The following is a 26025-nucleotide window of genomic DNA, read 5'->3' as shown; positions in this document are numbered from 1 at the left end:
AAGGCCTCTCCCAGCTCTGATATTCTGTGTTCTAAGGCATCTCCCAGTTCTGCCATCCCGTGTTCTAAGGCCCCTGCCAGCTTCTACGGGCCCTCCCAGCTCTGACATTCTGTATTCTAAGGCCCCTGCCAGCTCTCATACTCTCTAAGCTCCACACTTACTACTTTGCTTATTTATATTTCTTATTTACATTTCTCATGGGAGGGTCCTTTTTCCCTGGTCATACTCAACAGTGATTAGGTGCCTGCTTGCTAGGGCAGAGCACGGGGTAGAGAAGATGCTCATTGTGCTGTCCCTTCTGTCCCCAGCAGCCCTTGAATCCCTCCCTCCCTTGGTGGCAGTTCCTTCTCTGCTCCAACTTCCCTTCCTGCTACTTGGATCCCTCCCCAATCTGATACCACTCTATCTTTCCAGCTGCTCTTGTACTTTTCCCTCCACGAATCCCAGACCTTAACCAAAATGGACACTCTCTAGCTCCCTGGAAGTGCCTGCTTCTCTAGGCCCTCCATGCCTCAGCTAAGGCTCACTCTTGCTCCTGGTGCCTTCCCGAATGCCTTCCCTCCTTCTTTCTTTTTTCTTTCTTTTTTTTTTTTTTAAGCTTTTTTTTGGTGAGGCAATCGGGAGTCCTCTTCTTTCTAACCATTGATTTTTCACCCATCTTTTTTTCCCTATATTTTAAATCTAGCCTTTTGTTTTGAAGTTTTATTGATGCCTACTAATTTATATCACAATCATTTCTGATTATACCTCTTCTGCTTAACTCGAGTGAAGCAGAATGAACAACCAATCAACACAGGGATGACATGTGGCCCATTCTATCCCTCTCCCATGAAAGAGGAAAGCAATTTCCTCCTCTCTCCTTTTCCCTCTGGCCCCTTGTCTGCTCACCTTGTCTCCTTGAAACTTTGAGGGGAGGTTCCAGAAGTAGGGGCCAGGGAGCAGGCTGTGGAAGTTGGAGAAAGCCAGCTCCCCAGGCACAGGGGAAGAGATGCCCTCACTTGTGCTGTGATCGCCTGCTGCCTTGGACAGGCTGAACTGGGTGTGATCGCCAGCCTGGGAAGCCCCATGCACCTGGGAAAGAGGGGGAGAGAGAGTGTGGGCCTGGGGCAAGGGAGGCAGGAGGCCCTCCGTCTGCCCCAGGCCCCTGCCCAGCTTGAGTCCATCCTTGGAGCCTTGGGAGGACGTGCCAAAGCTTGTGCCCACCCAGAGCCCGTGATCACCTTCAAAGAACAAAAAGGCAGCACCATTTAGATTTCCATTGTGATGTTTCCAAGACCTGCCTGTGAAGGGAAGCCTACCACAGATGCAGATTGTAATCTTGGTGCCTCATGAGCCAGTTTAATGGATTCCAGGGATTGAAAAAGAAATATTTACCCCCAGGAGTGCAGCCCTCGGGAACCTAGCTAGGCTGGTCATCAGTTGATACAATCTGTCACCAGACCCATACTTGACACTTTTCCAGCGGCATGGAACATGCCGGAGCTTTTGAGATCCCAGAGTCGTTTCCATGCCAAAAGGAAGAGTCAAGCACATATTTTTCAAATAATAATGATATTTTAAAAATGGGCTCAGGATCTGCTATGGCTGAAAAAAAAATCATCCCTCTGGCAGCCGACTTAGCGAACTTCCTGGCACTTAGCAGAGCTAGTCACAGTGATCATGGATATGACGTGCAAGGGGCTTCAGAGGCCTGATTTTACAGTTTACAAACTTACAAGATTTATACAACCCTGATTTAACAGAATAGGAGACTGAGGCACAGGGCAATGGGTTACACAGATATTAATGATGTGGTAGAGCCAGATTTCAGACCCAGTTTGTCTGAGTGCAAACGTACTCCTGACACTGAAAAAAAATCCATCCTCTACTAGCTGACCTGGCAAGCCGGGGTCCAGGGTCATAGGAGACTAGCTCTAGAGCTGAAAGGACCCAGGAGGCCATGGAGTACAACCCATTCCTTTGACAAATGAGAACACAGAAGCCCAGGCCAGTGGAGTTGCCCAAGGTATTATGTGGCAGAGATATCATTCAGACCCAGGCCTCTTTAGACCATGTCTCTCATGGTCCTCAAACAATAGACACCTGGAACATCGCCAGGTCTCAAGGTCTTCTCAGTTGGGAAGTACCTGCTAGGGCCTGCACTCAGCCGGCACAGCCTTTGTTGACTCAGGATGCCCTCGGATGAGGCACCTGAGGACAGCATGTGTATCATGCCAGAAGAGTCTTTTCCTAGGCAGGCAGTTTATCTGGGCAGGCGAATGCCCACAAGGCTCGGAGCCCCCTCGGGCAGGCACTCCTCCTCTGACCTTGTGGTCCAGCTCTGCCCCGCCCACCTCTGGGCCCCCTCCCCCTGCCCTCACTCTCCTCCATCCCGCTTCCTGCACACCTGGTCCCGGCTCCAGGAGGAGCTGGTACAGAAGCGGCTCACGCCCATGCAGAAGCACTTGAGGCAGCCGTCTGGATTCTTGGCGCTCAGGTGGAAGGTGCCATCGGAGCACTCATTGCAGAGGCGGCCCACCACGTTTGGCTGCAATGAAGGGAGCACGGTGTCAGCTCAGGCGGTGTGGCCCCCAGGGGGCAGACAGAAGAGAAGTAACCCCCTCCCAGGAAGGAGGCCGCTCCCTGGCCTTTTTAGAAGGTATCTCAAGCTGTGATGGCTTGGGCCTAGAGCTATGGGGGTGTGCATTGGGATGGGAGGGGGCTGGGGATAAGGGGGAGAGAATGGGGAGGGAGGAATGCCGAGGATCATGGGGGATGGGATTCAGAGCCTGAAGGAGTCTTGGAGAAGGGTTAATCCAACCTCCTTGTTTTACGTATGGAGAAACTGAGGCCAAGGGAAGGGAGGTGGCTTGCTCAAAGTTAAATATGAATTCTATAAATGCTTTCCCCTTTCAGATAGATGAGCTTCCATTTCCTCTCTCTCTGTCATGTATGTGCTGAATTATTCATATATTGTTTCCTTCCTTAGAATGTGCGCTCCCGGAGGGCCAGCGCTGCTTTGGTCTTTCTTTGCATCCATAGCACTTAGCATACAGTAAGCACTTAATAAATGCTTGTTGATTGTCCGACTGACTGATGAACATCAGATCCAGCAACGATTTTTTTTTTAACAGAAAGGGGATACAACCGGAAGGAACACTGGACTTGGGAGGGGGAGACCTAGGTTCAAATCCGGACCTCAAGGCCAATTAGCTGTGTGACCTTGGGCAAGTTCCTTCTCTTTTCCGAGCCTCAGTTCCATAATCCATCAAGAGGGGATAATAACACACTGCTGCTCTCATGCGATGGTTGTGAAGAAAGCACTTGGTAAATTTTTCAATACCTTTGGCAGGTATAGCAATGTGTAGTTGACCCCTGCCTGGTGCCCGACATACCTTGCAGCGGCAGGATTCTCCAGAGGTGCCAGTGCTCCCCCGCTCATCACAGCGCACAATAGCCTGGGCTGGGGAAGAAGGTAGGGGAGGACAATGTGTTAGTAAGACCCGAGCAGGGACAGTGTACACACTGATGGTGGCAAGAAGGGTCATGACCAAGAGGGCATTAGTAGCACTCAGAGGGTCACGGGGCAGTTGGGAGTGGAGAGTAAAGGAGGCCGCCTTGGGGAACTTACAGTTTTGTTTTGTTTTTTAAATTTGGTTAGGCAATGGGGTTAAGTGACTTGCTCAGGGTCACACAGCTAGTAAGTGTTATGTGTCTGAGGCCATATTTGAGCTCAGATCCTCCTGAATCCAGGGCTGGTGCTCTATCCACTGTGCCACTTAGCTGCCCCAAACTTAGTGTTTTATTAGGAGCCAAAAACCAGGGAAGGGGCGTGACTGAAAGTTGAGATTGAGAGACACCCCTGGATGCTGGGGCTGCCAAGTAAGGGCATTCAGGGGACCTCCCAAGGCCCAGTGGGAGTAAGGGCTAGTGAAAGGAGGCTGGCGAGAATCGGAGGCTGGCATTACTCACTGGTGATTGGTTTGCATTTGCCATTAGGTTGAATAGGGTTGCCTTCGTAGCCAGGGGCACAGCTGAGGAGAGATAAATCTGTGTCAGCAGCACTCAGAGTTATTTGGGGTGCTGTAGGACCCCCCACTTCTCCTTTGACCATGCCAACTGGACCCTGCCCTCCACATCCTGCCCTCACCTCTCACAGCGGCGCCCAGTGTACCCAGGGGCACAGGCATCGCACGTGGCTTGGCCATCCGTGTCCAGGAAACAGGTGTTGGAGAACCTGTCAGCATTAGAGGGGAGTTGGTATAGGGCACCAAGTAGACTAGGAACTAGGAAATTAAGGAAGTAGGCATGGGGAATCAGGGGGAGGTGGTCACTGGACACTGAGGGTGATGGACATTGACATGGCACAGCCAGAGGCTCTGCCATGGTGGATCTGGGTCCAGAGAAGGTGCCGGTTGTACACTGTCCGAGGTCAGATGTACTCACCATCCCCGAGGACACTGACCTTCGAGAGGCATCGATGTAGGGGCAGGGGCAGGGCCGGCAGGCGGTGGGACTGCCGCGTGTGGCATCGCCAAAGAACCCTGGTTTGCACTTGTTACACTGTGGTCCTTCCGTGTTATGTTGGCAGTTCTGGGATGGCAGTGGAGAGAGGGACTCAGAACTCAGACCCCCAGATGCTCCCAGAGAGCAATCATAGACTCCCCAGACTGGAAAGGAGCTAGTCCAACCACTCACCAGTGCACAAAGCCATCCTGAATCTGCTTGAACACTTCCAGGGATGGGGAACTCATTACCTATTAGTTCTACCATGGGACAGTTCTGATTACCATAAAGTTCTTTCTCCTGAATCAAAATTTCCTAGTCCCTGGGGGATAAGTCTTTCCCATCATGAGGACTAGTCCCGGTTCTCCCTTCTGGGGCCACATGTAACAAGTTTTCTTCCTCTGTCCCATGACAGCACGCAGGCCTTCCTAAAATGCAGCGCCCCAAACTGAACAAAAGCATCTAGAGGAGGCAGGACAGGGCCAGACCCTCACCTCCCCAGCCCCATCCCCATGGGACAGCAGTTTGTCCAGTTCCATGGGCACCACTCACCAGACAGTGGCCATACACAGGATCGCAGGAGTTGGCGTGGCCATGGCAGTTACACCCAGAGCAGGTGCCCAGATAAGGCCCAGTGGGCACTCGGGTGAAGTGGGCATCACAGCTCTCACAGGACAGGCCTGAATAGCCAATGGGACATCTGTGGTGAGGGACAAAACAAAGAATCACAGGCTTAGAGATGAAAGGGTCTGTTACCTCCAACCTCGTCAGTCCATTGAAGGGTTAATGACTGGAGATAGCATGGCATGACCGCTAGAGGTTGAGCTTCAAGTCAGGAAGACCTGGGTTCATATCTCCCTCTGACACTCACAACTGCATGACCTCAGGCAAGTGACTTATCTACTAAGTCACAGACAGGGAGGGCTGAGATCTGTGGTGGTGGAGGGGAGTTCCCACACCAAGATTTCCCTACATAGAAGAAATCTCAGACCCTTCACATGGCAGAGCAACGCAATTCATATTTCTATAATTCTTTTTTTGTTGTTGTTTTTGTTTTTTTTGGAGGTAATGGGGTTAAGTGACTTGCCCAGGGTCACGCAACTAGTAAGTGTCTGAGGCCATATTTGAACACGGGTCACCCTGACTCTAGGGCTGGTGCTCTATCTACTGCGCCACCTAGCTGCCCCTCTATAACCACATTTCTCACAAAAGCACAAGAAGTAGGTTCTTAGGATTTGCAACCAAAAGAGCTCTGAAATCATCCGGTCCTAAGGTAACCAAAGCCCAGAGAGGTGAACTGGCCTGCCCAAGGACACACAGGGAATAAGGGGCAGAGTCATGTTTTGAACCCAGGCCTTCTCGATCTAAATCCAGGCTTTGAGGAGCTGAGGAGGTTCCCTGCCCCAAGGGCGCCCGGACACCAGCCCTCAGCTTCCCCCTGCCCTGGCGCGGCCCCAGGGGGTCACCTGCACTCCTCAACACTGTGGACACGCCCGTGGGGGGTAGGGCTGGTGGCCGTGATGTCCATGGCGATGTCACTCAGGCCCACGCTGGCCATCTTGTTGTTGTACACGGTCTGGATGAGAAGGCCCTCCAGGCTCTGCAGGGTCTGCAGCAGCTCAGCCCTCGATACTGGCCGACCCGACTCATGGACCCAGTGCTCCTGTGAGGAGGGGTGGGAGGCAGAGGACCGCTCAGCTCCCTGGACCTCCTGGGCTCTCCTCCTGACCCCTTCTCCACCCTCGGCCCCATCCTTCTCCTTTACTTCCATCCCCTCCTCCAAGGCCCTTCCCCACATCCAAGTTGGGGCATTTCTCTTTGTTCCAACAAGCAGCCTACAGTACAAACAATGACCTTCTTATGCTGACATTCAAGGCCCAAGGAAGGGCCCACCTCCTCCAGGAAGCCTCCCCTAACAAAGGTTTTTCCTTCCTCAGTAAGAATTCTTTTCATGTGTGTCCTCCCCATTGGAACATAAGGGCGAGTCTAGCTTGATATTTCCAGTAGGATTTGTTCACTCCCACCTGACATTTTTGTGTTGGCCTTATTATTCCCATTTTACGGGTGGGGAGCCTGAGCCCTAGAGAGGGGAGGATACCCAGCTCCTTCGTGGTATAGTCAGAGTTAGAGCCTAGAACTCTTAGGATGCTTTCTTGGACCCCAAAGCTTGCGCTCTCTCTATCAGACTGACCATGAACCCCACAGGCCATCACTCACCTCGGTGAACTGGATCTGACGCTGGTTCAGAACCTTAGAATGGGTGGGCGTGTGGCCCCTTGAGAAGAGGCGATGTCCACCCCCCACGAGCACCACGTCGGCCTTCTGCACAGGCTCCAAGGACCCCCGAGACACTTCATAGCGTATTTTGTAGCGGAGGAAGCCTCCATAGGAGTCCACCTGCCCCGAGAAAGAAAGAGAGTTAGCCATGGGTCTGCCCACGGGTATGCAAGACCATGAGTGGGTAGCCTGGCCCCCTCACCTTGTTCCCAAGGAACTGCTGGGGCAGCGCCCAGAAGGAATCGAGGATGAGGAAGCGGCGGGACAGGTCGACCAACTGAAACTCCTGCTGCTGGGGGTCTACCTGGAGCTGGGTGGAGGACAGGGGCGGCATGCCAGGCTGGGCGGGCATCGTCACATTCACCCCTGGTAAGGAGAGGAGATGCAGTGAGGGCTTTGGGCTCTGAGACCCACTCCTCCAGCTGCTCCGGACCTTGGCCAGCCAAGCCAGCCTGTATCATTCCCCTACACAATCTCCAGGGGCTCCGTTTCCTCCCAGATCAAACATAAAACCCTCCTTTTGGCATTTCAAGCCCCTCCCAGTGTAAAGCCTTCCTCTCCCATCTTCTCCCACTTGGGCTCCACATCCTGTAGGACCTGGCTATCCTGGCCAGCTCTGGGCCTTTTCCCTGGCCATCCTCCTTACCTGGAATGTTCTCTCTCCTCTCTCTGCATCTTAGCTTCCCTCAAGGCTTGGCTCCAACCCCACTCTCTGCAGACGGCCTTTCCTGGTGTCCCGTGCCCCCCTCCCCTCCAGCTATTGCCTTCCCTTCTGAGGTCAGCTCCCCTGCACCCTGTACATATCTTGGCTGTACGGAGCTGTTTGTACGCCGTCTTCCCCATTAGAAGGGGAAGCCCCTTAAGGGCAGAGACCTTGTTTCCGCCTTTCTTTAAATTCTCAGCTCAGGGCCTGGTATATAGCAAACACTTAATAAATGCTCGCTAATCGTTGCTGACCCTCCAGCCCCCAGCCCAGGATTCGAGCTGGGGCCTGAAATCTATACCGAGCGAGGCAATGGCCTGAGTCTGAACAACCCTCGGGCAGATACTCTTTCTCAGAGATGGTTCTTCCCCACCTCCATCATTGAAAAATGGGAGGAAATTTCCCTCCTCCTTAATTTCCACAGCTTTCATGTTTCTAAACAGTAATTTTGAGAGCAAACTAAGCTAAACATGTCTAGTCCTGGCAAAGACTTGGGGGAAACACAAGGATTCTGTCCTCAATTATGTAAAAAGCTGCCATATGGAAGTAAGATTCCATTTTTTCTGCTTGGTCATGGAGGCCTGAATGAGGAGCTGGAGGGGGGGTGTGAAGGAACGCCCAGGAGGCAAGCTCTGATTCCTGGAATAATCTGATTACTCTAACAAGAAGCTAGGTGCCTTGGTTCTGTGGTTCCAGGGTTCTGTGTCTCTGGCGTCTTCAAGGCAAGGCCGGACACCCACTTGTGAGAGGGACACCTGCTTTGAGCAGGGATGGCGCTAGACAGCCTATGAGGTCTCTCCAATTCTACAAGGCTACGAGTCTAGCCAAGTGATCTCAGACCCACAGAGGACCACAAGAAACACAATTTACTCCGCAGATTGTAGAATCCTCCATTGAAAGCTGGAAGTCTAGAGTTGTTTTCAGCTGTGTCCAACTCTTCATGACCCCATTTGGGGCTTTCTTGGCAGAGATACTGGAATGGTTTGTCGTTTCCTTCTCCAGCTCACTTTACAGATGAGGAAGCTGAGGCAAACAGGGTTCAGTGACTTGCCCAGGGTCACACGGCTAACAAGTGTATGAGGCTGGATTTGGACTCACGACGAGGAGTTTTCCTGACTCCGGGCCCAGCACGCTATCCACTGAGCCACCTGGCTGCCCCAGAAAGGGACCTTAGAAGCCATCAATCTAGAGATGAGGAAACTGAGGCACACAGAGCTGTTGAGACTTGCCCAAGGTCACAGGCAGTGAGCTTTGGAGGAGCAGTTTGAACCCAGATTTCCTGACCACTGCATCTCACTGCCTCACTCTATTACCTGGGTACCTGTTACCTGAGACTGTGTGCTGTCCAGCCCTCAGACTGTTCCACGACAGCAGCGACCTGGCAGAGTAAGCTTTGCATTCCCCTGCTCACCCCCAGCCCATACTCTATCCCCAGCTATTCACCGGCCTCTGTCTCCAGTAGGCACTTTATGTCTGGGGAACGAATGATGTGCATTTCCATTTTCCCAAAATGGCATTTCCCTCCCTGAAGCTGGCAATGTTACCCGCACCCTGCCCCTCTGGTTCCCACTCTGAGGTGGCCTCTGGCTTGAGTTCCAAAAGGACCAGCCTCCAAGCAACCTTGTGCCCACCCTCCCCCTACCTTTGAAGTCATTGGGTCTGTCGAATCGCAGCTGGATCACATCTCGGTAGCGGCTGCTGCTCTGGCACAGGCTGGTGATGCCAAAGCAAAAGCATGGCAGACATGTGGCGCTGTCCTCCTGGTAGAAATGCCCATCAGGGCAGGGACCTGGGGGCAGAGGGCATCGGTGTCAAGCCAGAAGCCTTGGTCAGGGGACAGCACCCTGAGGTGGGGGTGGCCCTTCACTGGGATAGCCTCATCCCTAGGGAGGGACCACGGAGGACAAGGGAAGAAATGAATGGGCCAAGAGCAGCAAAAAGACTGGCCCAAAGTCACAAAGGTAGGATTTGAATCCAGTGCCTCCAAAGCCAGGTTTCTTTCCATTATGCCCTACTTCTACCAGGTGGGCAATAAAGAGCTGCCCCTTTTGCTGTTCCTGAGAGGAGGCAGAGGACTGGTTCAAAATCCCAGCTCCGACATTCACTGTCAAATGAGATAATATATAGAAAGCACTTTACAAACCTTAAAAAATATTAATGCAGATATTAGCTATCAGTTACTAGCTGGGTGGCCTAGGCTTCATGACAGGCCTTAGAGGAAGGGGGAAGGAGTTTGAGCAATTAGCTGGGTGGAGAGGATGAGAAAGAGTGGTATCTATAGGGGGCCTGGGCCCAGCATGAGCAAAGGTGCAGAGGTAGTGTACGTGGAATGGGAGGGAAACCATCCTGGTAGGAATAGGGGGAGGTGCAGAAACAACACTGGGTCAGAGGGCTTGGGGTCACATGTGACCTCCGAAGCTAGTTACCTATGTGACTCTGGATCACTTCACCTTTCTAGACCTCAGTTTCAAAAATGAGGGGTTGAACTAGAAGGCCTCTGGGGTCCCTCTGAGCTCTAAGCCCATGATCTTATGACCTCTCTGAGTCTCAGTGCCATCATCTGTAAAATGGGGACAATAATAAATAATACCTGCACTGCCAATCTCACAAAGCTGCTCTAAGGAAAACGCTTTATAACCTTGAAGGTTTTATAGGGATGGAAGTGAGTTTTTATTTTGGGTAACGCTAACAGAAGGAAGAAGAAACTAAAGTGGATATCTACTCTGCACCAGGCACTGGCTAAGTACTTTACAGATATCTTATTTGAGCCTCACAACAGCCTTACGAGGTAGGTGCTGTTATTAACCCCATTTTACAGATGAGGGAACTGAGGCAGACCAAAGTTATGTGACTTTCCCAGGGTTACACAGCTACCAAGTGTCTGAGGTGGGATTTGAACTCAGGTCTTCCTAACTCTTGGTCCAGTACTCTAACCACAGTGCCATGAGCTGCTTCTAATGGGAATTCTTCATAGGTACTACTACATGGGACACTGGAAATCTGTGAGGGCCTCCTTCTCAGGAACATTTTTCTGGCCTGGGGAGGGGCAGTCTGATGAGGCAATTGAAGTCCCCATGTCTGTAGCCTGTTAGGGTTTGCACAGCACCTTCATCATGGTAACTCTGTTGGAGGGAGGTAATGCAAGTATGGGTATGATTGTTCCCATTTTACATATGAGAAAACTGAGGGCTCCCGGGGGCGACTTGGCCAGAGTTACATAGCTAGTGAGCATTCGTCCAGACCCAAATCCCGATCTCTTGCCTCCAAATGCAGCTTCCTTTCCACCATCCCCAGCCCCGGCTTTCCCTTCACAAGGGCCTTGAGGAGTCAGATTTTCTCCCATTTTTGTCAGTGTGTTTTAAATTGCAGCAGAATGGGGGTGGTGGCCTTCCCTGTGCCCTCTGTCCATTTCCATGCTGAACAGTTCTTGGGGACATACTCATGGGCCTCCAGCTGTCCTGGCCAGCCAGCACCGGTGAGCAGAGTTCTCCCCTGCTCCATCCACGTCACTCTGGGACATGACCAGTCACAGGCCCTCCCTCCCACCACCAGGGCCGGTCTGGCCCCACTGCCCGCTTCGTACCTCGCTGGGGGATGAGCTCCAGGACACCGTCTGGGATGCCAAACACCATGCCCCGCGAGTTCATGGCCTCACAAGTGTAAGCTCCTTGGTCACCCTCCTTCACGTCCTGAATGGTCAGGGTACCCCGGCCACCCTCGCTGGTCACTTTCACCCTGGGCCGTAGTATGGAGGAGCACAAAGTTCAGCCCAGAGCCTTCTGGGAGTAGGGAAACCCCTCCCCCTCCCTGAGTTCCTAAACTCTCACCATACCTGGGGTGTGAGGGGATATGACCCCAGTTGAGCCTCCAGTTAATGATGGGGGTGGGCACACCAATGGCCACACAGGTGAAGGTTACTGTCTGGCCTCGGGACACTTGAACTGACTCCTGGGGTGGGGTCACCACCTGGGGGGGCACTACGGGCACAGAGGGAGAGGATGCTGGAGGCGAAGGAGGAGGGAGCTCTAAATGTGGCAGGGGGGAGAGGAGGAAGGGGCACAGGGGGCAAAGAAAGGGGGCCCAGGAAAATTTGCTGGACAGGTGGAGAAACGGGGAGCCAGAAAAGGGGCACAGGGCCAGGCAGCAGTGGAGCTGAGACCAGAAACCACGAGTGAAAGCCCCCTGAGATCCGCTCTCAGAGCCTGCTCCAGAAGCCAGGGCCCCTTCCCTCGTGCCCTCCCTTCCCACTCTGCTCACTGCAGCCGAACTCGTCCGAACGGTCTGGGCAGTCACTCTCGTCATCACAGTGGAAGCTGGACGGGATGCAAGTGTTCGTGGAGACACAGCGAAACTCGGTCGGTCCACAGACCTCCTCTGGGAGCTTGGAGGCTGTAAGGGCACAGAAAGCACAGTGTGGGCACAGGGGAAATGCAGCTCTGGGCAGAGGGCCCCTTGTACCCAGAGGGAGGTCACCCACAATGGTACAGTCATAGACAGAGAGGTTTTCACATACATCGTATCACGTTGTGTCTCATATTAACAAGGTCACACACATCATATCACACAATGTCTCACACATACGCAGACACACAAGGTCACACTCAGTCCATGTCACACAATCTCATACAAGAGGTCACACAGACACACCAGATTACTTAGGTCAAGAGTCTCTGACTGGCACAAGTCTCTGTCTCTGTCTCCCCTCAGGCACAAGAATCAGAGAATTTTACAGCTGGGAGGGACCTTAATAGCTGTCTAGTCTAACTCTTTACCAAATTATTCCAACCATATTCCTTTGCCAGACTAACTTCCTTAAGCAGAGACCTAGTCATCTCCTTCCCCCAATCAGAAATTGTCCATTAGAGCTCAAACCCTATTCCTGGCACTTAAGACCTTTCCCCATCTGATGCTACCAAACCCATTCAGCCTCCTTCACCTGACTTTCTTGCACTTTCCTGAAGTCTCCTGCAGCACTTTGTTCAGCAGAACTCCAATGTGTTTATCATGTAATGGTATCAATTGGTCAATCAACATGCATTGATTAAGCACCTACTGTGTGCTAAGCTCTGGGGATACAAAGGAAGGCAAAAGACAGTTCCTGCCCTCAAGGAGCTCCCATGGGGGAGATGACATGTGAACAATTCTGTACATATGAGATACATACAGGATACCTGGGAGGTGAGCTACCTGAGCATAGATTTTATAGCCCTGATAGCACAGTTCATGGCAAAAGTGGTGCTTAATCAATGCTTGTTGATTGATTGATTAGTAAATTTTATGAAGACAGGAACCCTTGTGTTCCCTAAACTTTGCATTCATAAATAAGTGCATTCAATTAACTTTGTATCTCTCCTAGTGCCTTTGATAACATACCCCATAGTGTCTCAAATAATGTCAGTTACACACAATCACAATCTCAGACACACAACCTGACAATGTCAGTCACACACAACCATACTGTTTCAGATACACAACATGACAATGTCACAGTCACACACAATCACAGTCTCTGACACACAACATGACAATCTCATAGTCACAATGACACAGTCTCAAACACACATGACAATTATCAGTCAGTCACACACAACTAAACAGTCTCAGACACACAGCATGACAATATCACAATCACACACAATACATATACACAACACAACATCACAGTCACACACAGTCTCAGACACACATGACAACATCAGTCACACACAACCATATAGTCTCAGGTACACAACACAACAATATCATAGTCAGTCAGACACAAACACACAGTCTCAAACACACAAGCATGACAATGTCCCACAGTCTCTCGCTCTCATACACACACTTTGCCCCATAAAAACTGTCATTGGTGCAGGGGTCCTCCTACAGAGGCAGCTCCTTTAGGTAAGGTGGGGAGCAGGAAATTAACTGATGATATACCGTGGCTTCCTGACACCATCACCTCCTCCTTGCTACACTAAGCCTCTACCCAAAATGGTCATTGTTGCCTGTGGCCAGACAGGGGATTCCAAGGGAAGATCTCTGGAGCCAAGTACTTCATTCTCTCTCCAGCTCCCAAGGCAAGTGTGAGCTTGGTGGGAGCAGGTTTGGCAAGAGAGGGCAGCTCTGCTGAGGCTAGAGGGAGCTGGTATGAGCCTCAAAGGGGGAGGAGGAAGAGAAGGTAGCAAAAGTAGGATGCCAAAGTTGGATGGCTTTCCCCTCCTTGGGAGTGCCTTTCAATGCAGCCACACTACTTGGTGTAGGCTGTTTGGTTGGGGAGGCAGTGTGGAACGCTGGATGGGGAGCATGTGTGTTCAAAACTCAGCTCTGCTCCAGACTCCCTGCATGACCTTGGGGAGCTCAAGACTTCCCCTCTCTAGGTTGCAGTTTCCTCATCTGCAAAATGAGAGCACTGTGTGAGATAATCTCTAAGGTTCTCCCAGTTCTATCACCCTGGGTGCTAGGCCTGTTCTAGCGGTTCTATCAGGTTATGTTCTAGAGTCCTTTCTGGTTCCAAAATTCTATGTTCTAAATATTCTCCAAAGGGGCAGCTAGGCGGTGCAGTGATGAGAGCACTGGCCCTGGAGTCAGGAGTTCAAATCTGGCCTCAGACACATAACACTCACTAGCTGTGTGACTCTAGGCAAGTCACTTAACCCCACTTACCTCACAAAAAAAATTTTTTAAAAATCTAAATATTCTCCAAGCTTTAACTTCCAATATTTTATATACTTCCCAGCCCCAGGATTCTTTGTTCTAAGGCCCCTCCCAGTTGTAATGTTCTTTGTTCTAAAGTCCCTTCCATCTCTGACATTCTGTGCTCTAAGGTCCCTCCCAGCTCTGACATCCTGTGTTCTAAGGGCCCTCCCAGCTCTGACATTTTATGTTCTAAGCTCCTTCCCAGCTCTGACATTCTCTGTTCTAAGCTCCCTCCCACCTCTGACATCCTGTGTTCTAAGGGCCTTCCTAGCTCTGACATTCCCTGTTCTAAGGGCCCTCCCAGCTCTGACATTTTGTGTTCTAAGCTCCCTCCCAGCTCTGACATTCTCTGTTCTAAGCTCCCTCCCACCTCTGACATCCTGTGTTCTAAGGGTCTTCCTAGCTCTGACATTCCCTGTTCTAAGGGTCCTCTCAGCTCTGACATTCTGTGTTCTAAGGCCCCTTCCAGCTCTGACATTCTGTGTTCTAAGGCCCCTTTTGGTTCTGTGACTTCATATTCTCTGTTCTCAGGTGGCTCATAGCTCTTCTACGTCCTATGCAATCCTAGCTAAGTAGAAAAGATTTGGGTGTTTTGTAAATGATGCTGGATTAGCTTGCACTGTGACATAGTGAGGCTAAGAGGGAGCTGTCCTATAGAAAACCCAAAGCTTTCCTCCTCCCCCAGTTTAGGGGGTGGTTTGCAGACTTTTCCTGGCCTGAGCTGGTGGAAGGAAGGCAATGATTGGGCAGTTGAGAACTCACGGCAGTTTTCTTCATCAGTCCGGTCCTCACAGTCAAAGTCCCCGTCACATCGCCAGAGCTTGAGGGCACAGCGTCCATCCCTGCACTGGAATTCATTGGGCTCACAGGGCAAGGAGGGATCTGAAAGGACAACAAGTAATGGCTTCTGCCAGTGATCTCCCCGCTCCTCACAGGCCTTCTCCTTGGCCTGAGAGGAGGAGAGGAGAAAGGCCTGGGGCCACTTGCCCCTCAGTTCCTGCCCCATCTCACTTACCACAGTTCTCCTCATCACTGCCATCCATGCAGTCTTCTTGCCCATCACAGAAATAATTTTTAGGGATGCACTGCCCACTGGTACATGAGGCTTCGTGTTGTCCACAGAGCTGGGGTAGGCCAGCTGGGCCAGGTGGGCCGGCTGGGAGGTAGGACAGGGCAGGTGCTGTCCACGGTACCTGTGGCATGGTTGGGGCTGGGGTCCTTGGAGGTGGAACTGTGGATTCTGGTAGAGTGGGCTCCTCTGTAAGTGGATAATGGAGGGAAGAAATATCAGTGAATTGTCTTGAGAAAGGGGTCCCTCCTCCTGGTGCCTACTTTCTGGTCCCTTGTCATGGTCTTCTACCTCACCTGTCTAGCCAATCCTTCTTAGTCCTTTCTGCCCTATTCTTCATTCCCAACAGCCTACCCCTTACCACAAGACTGCTCTGGCCCATTCCTCATGCCCACTACCTGGACTGCTCCACATCTGAATACTCCTCAGGTGCACTCCCATGTCCACCTGACTCTGGTCTGTTCCTACCCTCCCCACCACCACCTTGACCCCCACTGACCCTCACCACAATCGAGCTCATCAGACATGTCCCTGCAGTCTGGCCGCCGATCACAGCGATACTCAAGGGCTATACACTCATTGTGGGTCCGGCAGGCAAATTCTTTTTCCGTGCAGAGCCGGGAGCGGGGTGTCACTATAGGAAGATAGGAATGGTTGGGGAAGGAGGGAGGGACAGTCAGTGCCAAGCAGTTAAGGAAACTGGGGAGCAGAGAGGTCTCGGATCATGAGGCAATGCTGGGCCATGGTTAAGTGGGGGACTTGGGGAAAGATTGCATGGGGGCAGACCAAGGCTTCCTAGCCTATTGGGCACCAGGGTATCCCAGCTCTCAAGCCCTGGTTGGGCTGTTCATATTCTTTTAACATTCACAGCAATCTATGCTTCTGTCTTATTACCCTCTTTGATGTCAAGGTAGGGTCTGTCACTAGTGACCACCTCCTGGGTAATCCTCTCCTCCTTGGGTTTTCATATCACTACATTATGATTCTCCTCCTACCTGTCTGACCCATCCTTCTCAGTCTCAATGCAGAAGAACTATCCATGCACAGTCCTTCTATGCATGGGGGAGCCCCCAGGGCTCTGTCCTGGGCCCTGTTGTCTTTTTTCTCTATACTATCTCAGTGTTCTCATCTGCTGGATGGATTCACCTAGCATTTCTCTACAAATGACTCCCATGTGCCCAGCCCTCATCTCCCTCTTGAGCCTGCATCACCAGCTGTCTCCTGGATGACGTGTAGGCATCTCAAATTCAACATGTTCAAAAGAAATCTCATTAACTTCCCCCTTCAACCTAGCTCTCCTGCTAGCTTTCCTATTTCTATCAAGGGCACCTCAGTCTTTCCAGTGGCCCAGGTTTCCAAACTAGGAGTCATCTTTGACCCTTCACCCCCATAGATAAATAAATGACCTACTCTTGTCAGTCTTCCCTCCTCAACATCTCTCCCGTATGTCCCTTTTCCTCTTCCTACATGATGACCCATCTGGTGCAGCCCCTCATCAACTCTATAGCCTGTTGGTGGGTGAGCCTGCCCCAGGTCTCTCCTCTCTCCAGCCCATTTTCCACACAGCTGCCAGAGAGAGTCCTAAAGCCTGGCTCTGACCAAGACACCTCTCTCTTCAATATACTCCTCCCTATTGCCCAGAAGACCAAGCAAATATTTCTCCCCTTGAGATTGAAAGCCCTGCACAATCTGGCTCCAGCTTCTCTTTCCCAGATGAGTACACGTTATTCCTTTCAATTCCAGCTATTATGCTGTTCCCCATATAAGATTCCATCTTCTGCCCTTGCATAGACTTGTTTCCCATGCCTGCACCTGCCTCCCTCCTCACCTGCCTCTAGAACCTTCCCACTCCCTTTAAGGCTCAGCTTAAGCATCTCCTTCAAGGTCTTTCCTCATCCCTCCAATTGTTATTGCCCCCATGCCAAAATTAGGTATTTGTTTGGTATATATGAGGCATGATGGATGAGGAGACGGCCTTGGGGTCAGGAAGACCTGGGTTCCAGTCTCACCTCTGACTCATCATGGCTGTGACCCAGGGCAAGGCATTCAATCTTTCAGTGCCCCCAGTCAACCCTCTAGATTCTAAGAGAAGGTTCCCAGGTGCTTTAGTGGAGGGAATTTCTCACAGGTCTAGTTAAAAAACCAATTCTTCTATTTCCTTAGAGAAACATGTAATATCCTCCTAGTAAAACATAAAACTGTTGAAGACAGGGGTGGTCCCGATTTTCTATTTGCATTCCAAAAATCTGGCATATAGTAGGTGCTTCAGAAATGCTAGATTGCCCTTGAGGGTGGAAGCTCGGGCTGGTTCATCCCATGTGCCAACATAGAGGGTTGAGTCCACTGAAATTACAACAATATGAATAAAGCTCCCATGCTTCTAGTATTTTGAGGTAGGGAAAAGAAATATTACCTGGATGTGGCACATGGGAATAATGAGGCACAAAGGGGCTATCTGATGAGTGAATGAATGAATGAATGTGGAAGAACAGCACTGGGCTTGCCCTTGGTCATCTGAGAGTAGGCCTAGTAAGCAGCGTAGGGCATTAGGGTCATTATGGCATTATGGTCCCATGGCCCCTGCTCTGTGATGGCAGCATTAGGGTTGGAAGGAATTCTAGACAGGACAGACTATTAGAATATGGAATGTCAGAGGTGAACGGGCTTTTGGAGCACAGAATATTAGAGCTGAAAGGGACCTTGGGAACCTGAGGCTCAGAGAGGTTAAGGTCCTGGCTCAAGGTCACACAGCCAGCAAGCAGAAAAACAGAGATCTGAATACAGGTCCTTTGACCCTAAATCCAGTACTTTTTCTGCCATATTCTGCCCTCAATTTCTGTTCCTTCCTCACCCTTTTTCTTCCATCCCAAGGCAGTCAGCCATTGGCTGTGAGACATGCTAAGAAAACCCTCTCTCTCGGCTTAAAAAGATCTGTCCTCTACCTACTAGTGCCTGAAATAACCTTTAGTAACCGATTCCTTTGGGGTGAGCCTTGGCTTTTCAGAGCAAATATACCTGAGGGTGAGTAGGGACACATTCCATATCTCATACCCAAGTACAAGGTTTTGGGGGGGTGAGGGGGCTGCATGAGGAGATGCATTTGGATGGGAGGTACACAGAAAGGGAAAGTGGAGGACACAGAAAAGGGGTAAACCCTGGACGAAGGTGAGGTCTCCAGTCCCTGTGGCACATTTGGGGCCATGAGTCTGACTGATATGGTCAGGGGGCTTGGCACAAGTTCCAGGCTTGGTCAATACCTGGACAGGTATTGGCATGGGCATAACAAAGTCTGAGGTACACAGGTTATTAGAGGATGAAGGGAAGCTCAGGGCTGAGGTGTGGGAGAAGGGGACCCAGGTGATGGATCCCCTCCCCACTTCCTAACCCCATCAAGATAATTAGAAAGGGAAAAGATTGCTATCCATGGACAGTATTCTGGGGCATCAAGAAAAAAGACGGTACTGTCATATGTGACGAAGGGTGGTTGACCCAAATAAAATGGGTGCCATGTTGGTCCTGAAGGGGTGTTGGGTATGGCGACGCCATTTTGGTGAGAAGGCAGAGAGGAAGTATGGGTGAGTATGGCAGCCAGGAGCCCATGGCACCACGGGACCCTTCCCTTGGGTAGCTCCCCTGAGGTGCACAGAGTAAGTATACCCAGCTAGGGTTTGCAACCTAGTCCCTGGTACCCATCTCCCCTCTGGCATACACCAGCAAGGAGGGACCAGTGATGAGAGTGGTAAGATCAGAGTGGGTCTAGAACAGCTTCTCAGGATTAATGACCCAGCTGGGCTCAACTAAAAGGGGATGTTTCCAAAAGAAATGCCCTGGGGAGGCACTGAACCGCTTAACAGCAGCCCACACAGCACACAGGGCACATAAGGTACACACACACAGCACATGCCCCACCCTGCTACCACTGCCCTGGTAAAGCCCATGCTAGGCCCATGCTCCACACAGCACACGAGGCCCCTCAACACAGACACAAAAACATGGCATACAAGCCCCCTCCCCACCCCTGCAACAAGGGCTAGGGCCCCTGGGCAGAGGAAAACCTGAGGGCCAAACAGAGGGAGATGGAGAGAGAGTGTGTCATGCACTTCTGACCCCCAACTACGTGGAAGGGCCAAAGAAGTGTGGCTCCCTGGGACCCTGCTCTCTGCCCATAGGAGCTGCTGGTGCCACTCTCACCTGGTGAAGCCATGGCAACAGGAGGGGGCGGGGTTTCTGCTGCAATGGAAGAGTTGGTCAGTAACTGGCCCTCCTGGGGGACTGGGAGTTCCTCCCTCCCAGGCTCCATGGCCCCTGAACCTCCAGCATGTGTGGGGGAATGTGGGGGAGCCTGTGGCAGGCCGCAGAGATCCTCTCTTTGTAGCTTTGCTGGGATGCCCAGAATGCATGGACCCAGCTAGGGTTTGTAACCTAGCCCCTGGTACCCACCTCCCCTCTGGAATACACCAGCAAGGAGATGAGAGTGGGAATATCAGGAGGGCCAGGGTTGCCCTCCCCCAGCTCTTCTCTCTCCCACCCCTCTGGGCCCCAGCCTAGGGATGGAAACCTGCTTACCTGTTCCCAGGCGCCTGAACTGGAAGCCAGCTGTGGAGGTGATGTAGGAAGCGATGGAGCCACTGGCAACGACCGAGTAAAGCACTTCCTGGATCTGGCTGGCGTCAGAGTTGCCCTCCGAGCCCACATCGAGCTCCACAAACACCCAGCCGTCCACCTCCCTGAGGATGGGGTGGGGAGAAGGTGAGGGGGAGGCTCCGGGGCCCTTCTCTGTTCTCTCTCTCCCCAACTGGGAGGGCTTCTGTCTAGCACCCCCTGTGCCCAAGCTCCACCTGGGGGGTGGCCAGCACTTGCCCACCAGATGTGAGAAGCACTAAGAGGCTGCCCCAGCAAAGAAAGGGATCTCACACACGTACAGTGGAGCCTGAAACTCCACCTTGGCAGCTTAAGCCTGGCCTTTTAAAAATGAAAACGTGGAGCCGCTAGGTGGTGCCTGCAGTAGATAGAGCACTGGCCCTGGGGTCAGGAGGACCTGAGCTCAGATATGGCCTCAGACACTAGCTGTGTGACCCTGAGCAAGTCACTTAACCCCAATTGCCTCCAAAAAAAATCAGTGATCCCTTCATCATCCAGAGGAAAACTCACACTAAGGTTTGAGCACCTGAGTAGGCTCCTTGTGGGTTTTTCCTTCTCTCATGTTTTCATTTTCATTATTATTTTTTTGGAGGCAATTGGGGTTAAGTGACTTGCTCAGGGTCACACAGCTAGTGTCTGAGGCCAGACTTGAACTCATGTTCTTTTGACTCCAGGGCCGGTGCTCTATCCACTGCGACACCTACCTGCCCTAGGATCACTGGTTTAGAGCTAAAAAGGATCAGAGAATCAGAGCTAGAAGGACCATGGAGGCTACCCAAGCCAAACATTTCATTCATTTATTTTTTCATTTATTTATGTATCCATTTATTTATTCATTTATTTATTTATATATTCATTCATTCATTCATTCATTCATTCATTTATTTATTTATTTTTGGTGAGGCAATTGGGGTTAAGTGACTTGCCCAGGGTCATACAGCTAGTAAGTGTCAAGTGTTTGGTCTGAGGCCATATTTGAACTCAGGGCCTCCTGACTTCAGGGCCAGTGCTCTATCCACTGTGCCACCTAGCTGACCCCCAGACCTTTCCTTTTAAAAGGGGAGGAAACAGACACTGGAACAGGTCCAATGATTTATTTGCCCAGAGTCACCCATAGCTTGCAAAGAATCTGGGGCAGGTCTTCCTGATTCCAAGTCCAGCAAGATCTGAACTCCCAGGGGTCATCTAGTCCAACCCTTCCATTTTATAGATGAGGAAACTGAGGCTCAATGTCCCACATGCGGCAGAGCCAGGATTTGAACCCAGGTCCTTTGACTCCAGATCACATATTCTTTCCCCTCTAACAGTGTAGGAGCAACATGAGTCCCCATTTCCCAGGATTATAGGATTTAGGTCCTAAAGGGTAGAAAGGACCAGTCTAATCACATCATTTTGCAGATGAATAACCTGGAAGCTCAAGAGGTAATATGGGGGACAAAGAAGGTACTGCGCACCAAAAAAAGGATGGGCCCTGCTCTTCAATCTCCTTCCCTTCTTCTTATCTTCTACAGCAAATTAATCCCATCACCCTTCTCCACGGGGCTCCCAGGATGTGAACTAGGACTGTTGTTTGCTTGTCTTGGCTGGCTCTCTTCTACCCGCCCATGCTCTGGGTTTCCCACCACCATCTTCTCTAGGTTCTGGCCCCGCCACTAAATCACTGTGTGACCCTGGGCAAGTCCTGTAACGTCTACGGGTTCAGTTTCTTCATATGTAAAGAGATTAAGCCAGATTATTTCTAAGGCCCTTTATAGCACTAACATTTCATGCTCTGAGGTCTCTTCCAACTATAAATCTTATTATTTCTCCTGATCTTTTGTCATCAATCAACCAAATTCTAACATTCTATGTTCTAAGGCCCTTGCAGCTCTGACATCCTGTGTTCTAAGGGCTGTCCCAGCTCTGACATCTTGTGTTCTAAGGGTTCTCCCCACCCTAAGTATCTGGGAGCTGTACCTTTACGCCCTTCCCTCCCATACCCCATCCATGCCCAGGGTGACCCTTCTCACTTGATGAACACCACGCTGACAACTTGGTCTCCAGGGATCTTCAGGTATTCAGACTCCAGCTGGTGAGGAACACAGAACCATTGGCCTTCTTGCAAGTTCTCAGCTTGGGACCCCCTTCCCTCACATCCTCCTCTGCACTCCCACCCAAAGCTCTCTGATGCAGGGAAGGTCATCAAGAACAGGTAACTGCTCCCCTTCCTTCCTGCCACCCCCCCACAACCCTTCTAGGCCCACTGTCCTCAGCCACCAGGACCATCCCCACAACCTTTCTCCCCATCCCCAGCTTCCTGAAGCCCTTACCGTATCCACCACTGCCTCGGACACATCCCGGAACTCCTGTGAGCCTGCATCCTCTAGCTGAGGGCTATAGTCGATGGACCGTGTGAAGTTCACCATGGCCCGGAAGTAGACTAGGGAGAGGAAAGAGATGGAGCAATGATAGAATTTGGACCTGGTAGTGGACCTTAGAGACATCTAGTTCAGCTCCATTGACAGATGAGGAAGGGACAGCCCAAAGAGAAGACGTGAACTAAGACAGCTCACAGGGCAGGTGTTAAGCCGAGACAGGATGCAGATGCAAAACCAGGAGAAAAATGGTCACTGTTGTGCCCCTAGCCAGGCATGGTCTGGGCAAAGTCATCCAGGAATACAATCTGGGGGACCCCAAAAGTTGTGATCCATGGAAGGCAACTAGGTGGCACAATGACTACAGCAATGGACCTGGAGTCAGGAGGACCTGAGTTCAAATCTAGCCTCAGATACTTATTAGCTGTGTGACCTTGGGCAAGTCACTTAATCCCAATTACCTCTAAAAAATAAAAATTGAAAAAAAAAATCCCGTTTCTGACATTTACTATCTGTGTGGCCTTGAGCAAGTCATTTACCTACTCTCAGCCTCAGTTTCCTTTTTGGCAAAATGAGGATAATAACAACATCTTCACGAGCTTATCGTGAGGTTCAAATGAGATGTAAAGTGCTTCACAAACTCTAAAGCACATAATACATTCGTTACTAGCTGAGATAAAACGTAAAGTGTTTTGTAAACCTTAAAAAGCTATATAAATGCAATAATAAACATTCTTATCATCATAATGATGATGATTATTAATATTCTCCCCATGGTCCTTGAGTCCCAGAGCTAGCTTCCTCTAGCTCCCAGGATAACCAAGTTGCGTTAGGGCATGGAGGACCTCTGGTTACCAGTGGTGACTGAAAGGATGGGGTCAGTCAGGGAATCAGCCAATGCTCCCCCTCTCTCCCACTGCCATCTGTCCAGGGAGTTAGAGTCAGTCTAGATCAAAGAGGGCTCCTTAACATATTGAGGTGTTCCGGACCCGTTGGGCCCTCTGGTAAAGGCTCAGAATAAAGTTTTTAAATGCATAAAATGTATAGGATTACAAAAGAAGCCAATTACATAGTGAAATACATTTATCAGAATATTTGGGGGGAAAACCCAGTTCACAGACCCTGGGCTGAGGATCCTCTGGGCTAGAGAGAGGGAAGTATGGCGAGTAAGAAGGGGACACACGAAGCCCAGGACCATGAGACCCAAAGTGAAGTTTGTCCCCCGGCCCCCAATAGGGCAGAGGGTTGGGAGCTAAGGAGAGGCTGATTCAATACCTGCTTATGCAGAACCAGAAATGAGATTCGGAGGAGAGTGACTCGCCCAAGGTCACACAGTGAATAAGGGGCAGAGCTGCTATTCAGTTTCTCTGACTCCTAAACCAGTGTCACCAGAGTTCTAATTCCCCCATCCCCAGATTGGGCCACTGGGGAGGCCACATAGGCAGAGCACCCCCAGGCCCGGGCCACAGAGGCCCCCTTGTCGGACTTCACAAAGGCCCATTCAGTCAGACCACTCGCCTGCCCCACTGGCCCTCCCCAGAACTGCCCAGGAATGTGCCCGCTCCCCCGGGGAGGAGGGGAGGATCCGGGCCCCACAAAGCCCCTTTCTTACCCTGGGCTGAGAAGGGCAGTGGGCAAGGGGGTGGGGAAGGAAAACCTCCAGGATGAGGTTACTTCTATCACCTCCCCCTCTGGGGCAAGGACAGCCACTCCCTAGGGTTCACTGACTCATAGATTTAAAGCTGGAAGGGATCCATGAGATCAGCCAGTCCAACCCTCTGATAAAGAGGGAAACCGAGGCTCAGAGAAGGAATATGCATTGCCCCAGGTCCCACAGCTATTAAACAGCAGAGCCAGGTTGTTGTTCAGTTGTGTCCAGCTCTCCGTGACTCCATTTGGGGTTTTCTTGGCAAGGATAACTAGAGTAGTTTGCCATTTCCTTCTTTAGCTCATTTTATAGATGAAGAAACTGAGGCGAACAGGGTAGTGACTTTCCCAGGGTCACACAGCTAGCTAGTGGCTGAGGCCAGATTTGAACTCAGGAAGATGTCTTTCTGACTCCAGGCCCCGCACGCGGAGCTGCCCAACACAGCCAGGACCGGCCCCCAGGTCTTTGATTCCAAGTCATGGTGCTTTGCCTGACTCAGGACTGCCTCTCAACTTCTGTCTTTGTATCATCAGCATCCATCAAAGTACCTTTTCCCTTCCTCTCACCAAGACCTGTGCCTTCATCTGGGGAGGGTGTTCCCAGTGAAGAACCCCCTGTGCCAGTGGGGCGCAGTGCCAGGCTCTGCAACTTAGTCCTTTGAGTGCCTGGGGCATGGAGTGAGAGCACAAGTGACTAGTTCAAGGTCACCCAGCCAGCACAGGGCAGAAGTGGCCTCCTTATTTCTAAATCAGAGATCTGTGTTCCTTTGCACGGTGTCCTGGATGAGCTGAGCCCAGACACCCCAGGAGAAGATGAAAAAGAGACAGGGCTGGAAGAGGACCCAGTGACACCCACGCTGGAAACCAGACCTCGGGCCAGCAGACTCTGGGGAGCGGTGCCCACCCTCCCTGCCCCACAAAAGCGAGTGAAGCTGATGGCAGAGGCTCCTGGTAACCAGTCAACCTCCTCATCCTATCCCTGGAAGCTATCAGCTGACAAATGATGCCAGCTGGGCAGAAAGGCTGGACCACTCTGATCTGTGATCTAAATCCCAAGAGTGGGAGGGTGGAGAGGAAGAGAATGGAGCACGGAAATGCATTGTCCCCACTGTCTTGGACTTGGGGTAGGAGGAAGCAGGATATTATTGAAAGAACACTGGACTTGGAGACAGACTTGGGTTCCTCTGTCAAATGATGGAGTTAGACTCAATGGCCCAGTCTAGGGATCTGTCAGGTGGGGCTGGGGAATGGGATCAGGGCTGGGATCTGCCCAAAGGATAAATGATGGGGGAGGGGAAAAGAGAGAAGGGGAGGGGAAAAGAAAGGGAGGGGCAGGGACAATTGTCTTGGCTACCCAGGATCCTCCAGGCTCAGAAGGGACAAAGAACAGAGAGAAGTGAAAAAGAAGAGAGAAACAGGGGGAAGGGGATGCAGAGGTGGGAAAAATAAAGCAGTCTCTCTCTCTCTCCTCTCTCCCCTCTCTCTGCCCCCTTCCTCTTTTTCCTCTCTCTCTCTCTGTCCCACTTCCTCTTTTTCTTTTTTTCTTTCTTTTTTTCTTTTTATTATTTTTTTTAGGCAATTGGGGTTAAGTGATTTGCCCAGGGTCACATAACTAGTAAGTGTCAAGTGTTTGGGTCTAAGGCCAGATTTGAACTCAGGTTCTCCTGACTTCAGGGCCAGTGCTCTATCCACTGCGCCACCGAGCTGCCCCCCCTTCCTCTTTTTCCTTTCTGTCTCTCTCTCTCTGACCCCCTTCTTCTTTTTCCTCTCTTTCCTTCTCTCTCTCTCCTCTCTCCCCCTCTCCCTCTCTCCCCTGTCTCTGCCCCCTTCTTCTTTTTCCTCTTTCTCTCTCCTTCTCTCTCTCCTCTCTCTCTGTCCCCCTTCCTCCTTTTCCTCTCTCTCTCTGTCCCCCTTCCTCCTTTTTTTAAATTTTTATTATTTTTTTTAGGCAATTGGGGTTACGTGACTTGCCCAGGGTCACACAACTAGTAACTGTCAAGCGTTTGGTCTAAGGCCAGATTTGAACTCAGGTTCTCCTGACTTCAGGGCCAGTGCTCTATCCACTGTGCCACCTAACTGCCCCCCCTTTTCCTTTCTCTCTCTCTTTCTGTCCCTCTTCTTCTTTTTCCTCTCTCTTTCCTTCTCTCTCTCTCCTTCTCCTCTCTCCCCCT

General features: G+C 51.2%; 1 protein-coding gene across 5 annotated transcripts in view; it reads right to left on the bottom strand.

Moving 5' to 3' along the window:
• Positions 1-26025, bottom strand: part of HSPG2 (heparan sulfate proteoglycan 2) — a 166356-nt gene that overhangs the window by 73338 nt on the left and 66993 nt on the right. For 4 of the 5 annotated variants that reach the window (XM_027841414.1, XM_027841415.1, XM_027841416.1 and 1 more), the window contains exons 4-23: positions 22163-22272; positions 21863-21921; positions 19779-19939; positions 15712-15846; positions 15159-15401; positions 14906-15025; positions 11723-11854; positions 11298-11442; positions 11049-11200; positions 9108-9254; positions 6965-7128; positions 6703-6882; positions 5952-6148; positions 5038-5185; positions 4445-4572; positions 4130-4216; positions 3952-4013; positions 3375-3442; positions 2387-2527; positions 889-1071 (exon numbers count right to left, since the gene is read on the bottom strand). In XM_027841414.1, the coding sequence (XP_027697215.1) occupies positions 889-1071; positions 2387-2527; positions 3375-3442; positions 3952-4013; positions 4130-4216; positions 4445-4572; positions 5038-5185; positions 5952-6148; positions 6703-6882; positions 6965-7128; positions 9108-9254; positions 11049-11200; positions 11298-11442; positions 11723-11854; positions 14906-15025; positions 15159-15401; positions 15712-15846; positions 19779-19939; positions 21863-21921; positions 22163-22272 (2762 nt within the window). The remainder of the gene's footprint in view (positions 1-888; positions 1072-2386; positions 2528-3374; positions 3443-3951; positions 4014-4129; positions 4217-4444; positions 4573-5037; positions 5186-5951; positions 6149-6702; positions 6883-6964; positions 7129-9107; positions 9255-11048; positions 11201-11297; positions 11443-11722; positions 11855-14905; positions 15026-15158; positions 15402-15711; positions 15847-19778; positions 19940-21862; positions 21922-22162; positions 22273-26025) is intronic. The other variant, XM_027841417.1, reaches the window with a different exon arrangement.

Source organism: Vombatus ursinus, unplaced genomic scaffold, assembly GCF_900497805.2.
Source record: "Vombatus ursinus unplaced genomic scaffold, bare-nosed wombat genome assembly UNPS02014859.1, whole genome shotgun sequence".
NCBI lineage: Eukaryota > Metazoa > Chordata > Mammalia > Diprotodontia > Vombatidae > Vombatus > Vombatus ursinus.
The sequence above is the reverse complement of the archived record's forward strand: the minus strand, read 5'-3'. Positions and strand labels throughout refer to the sequence as shown.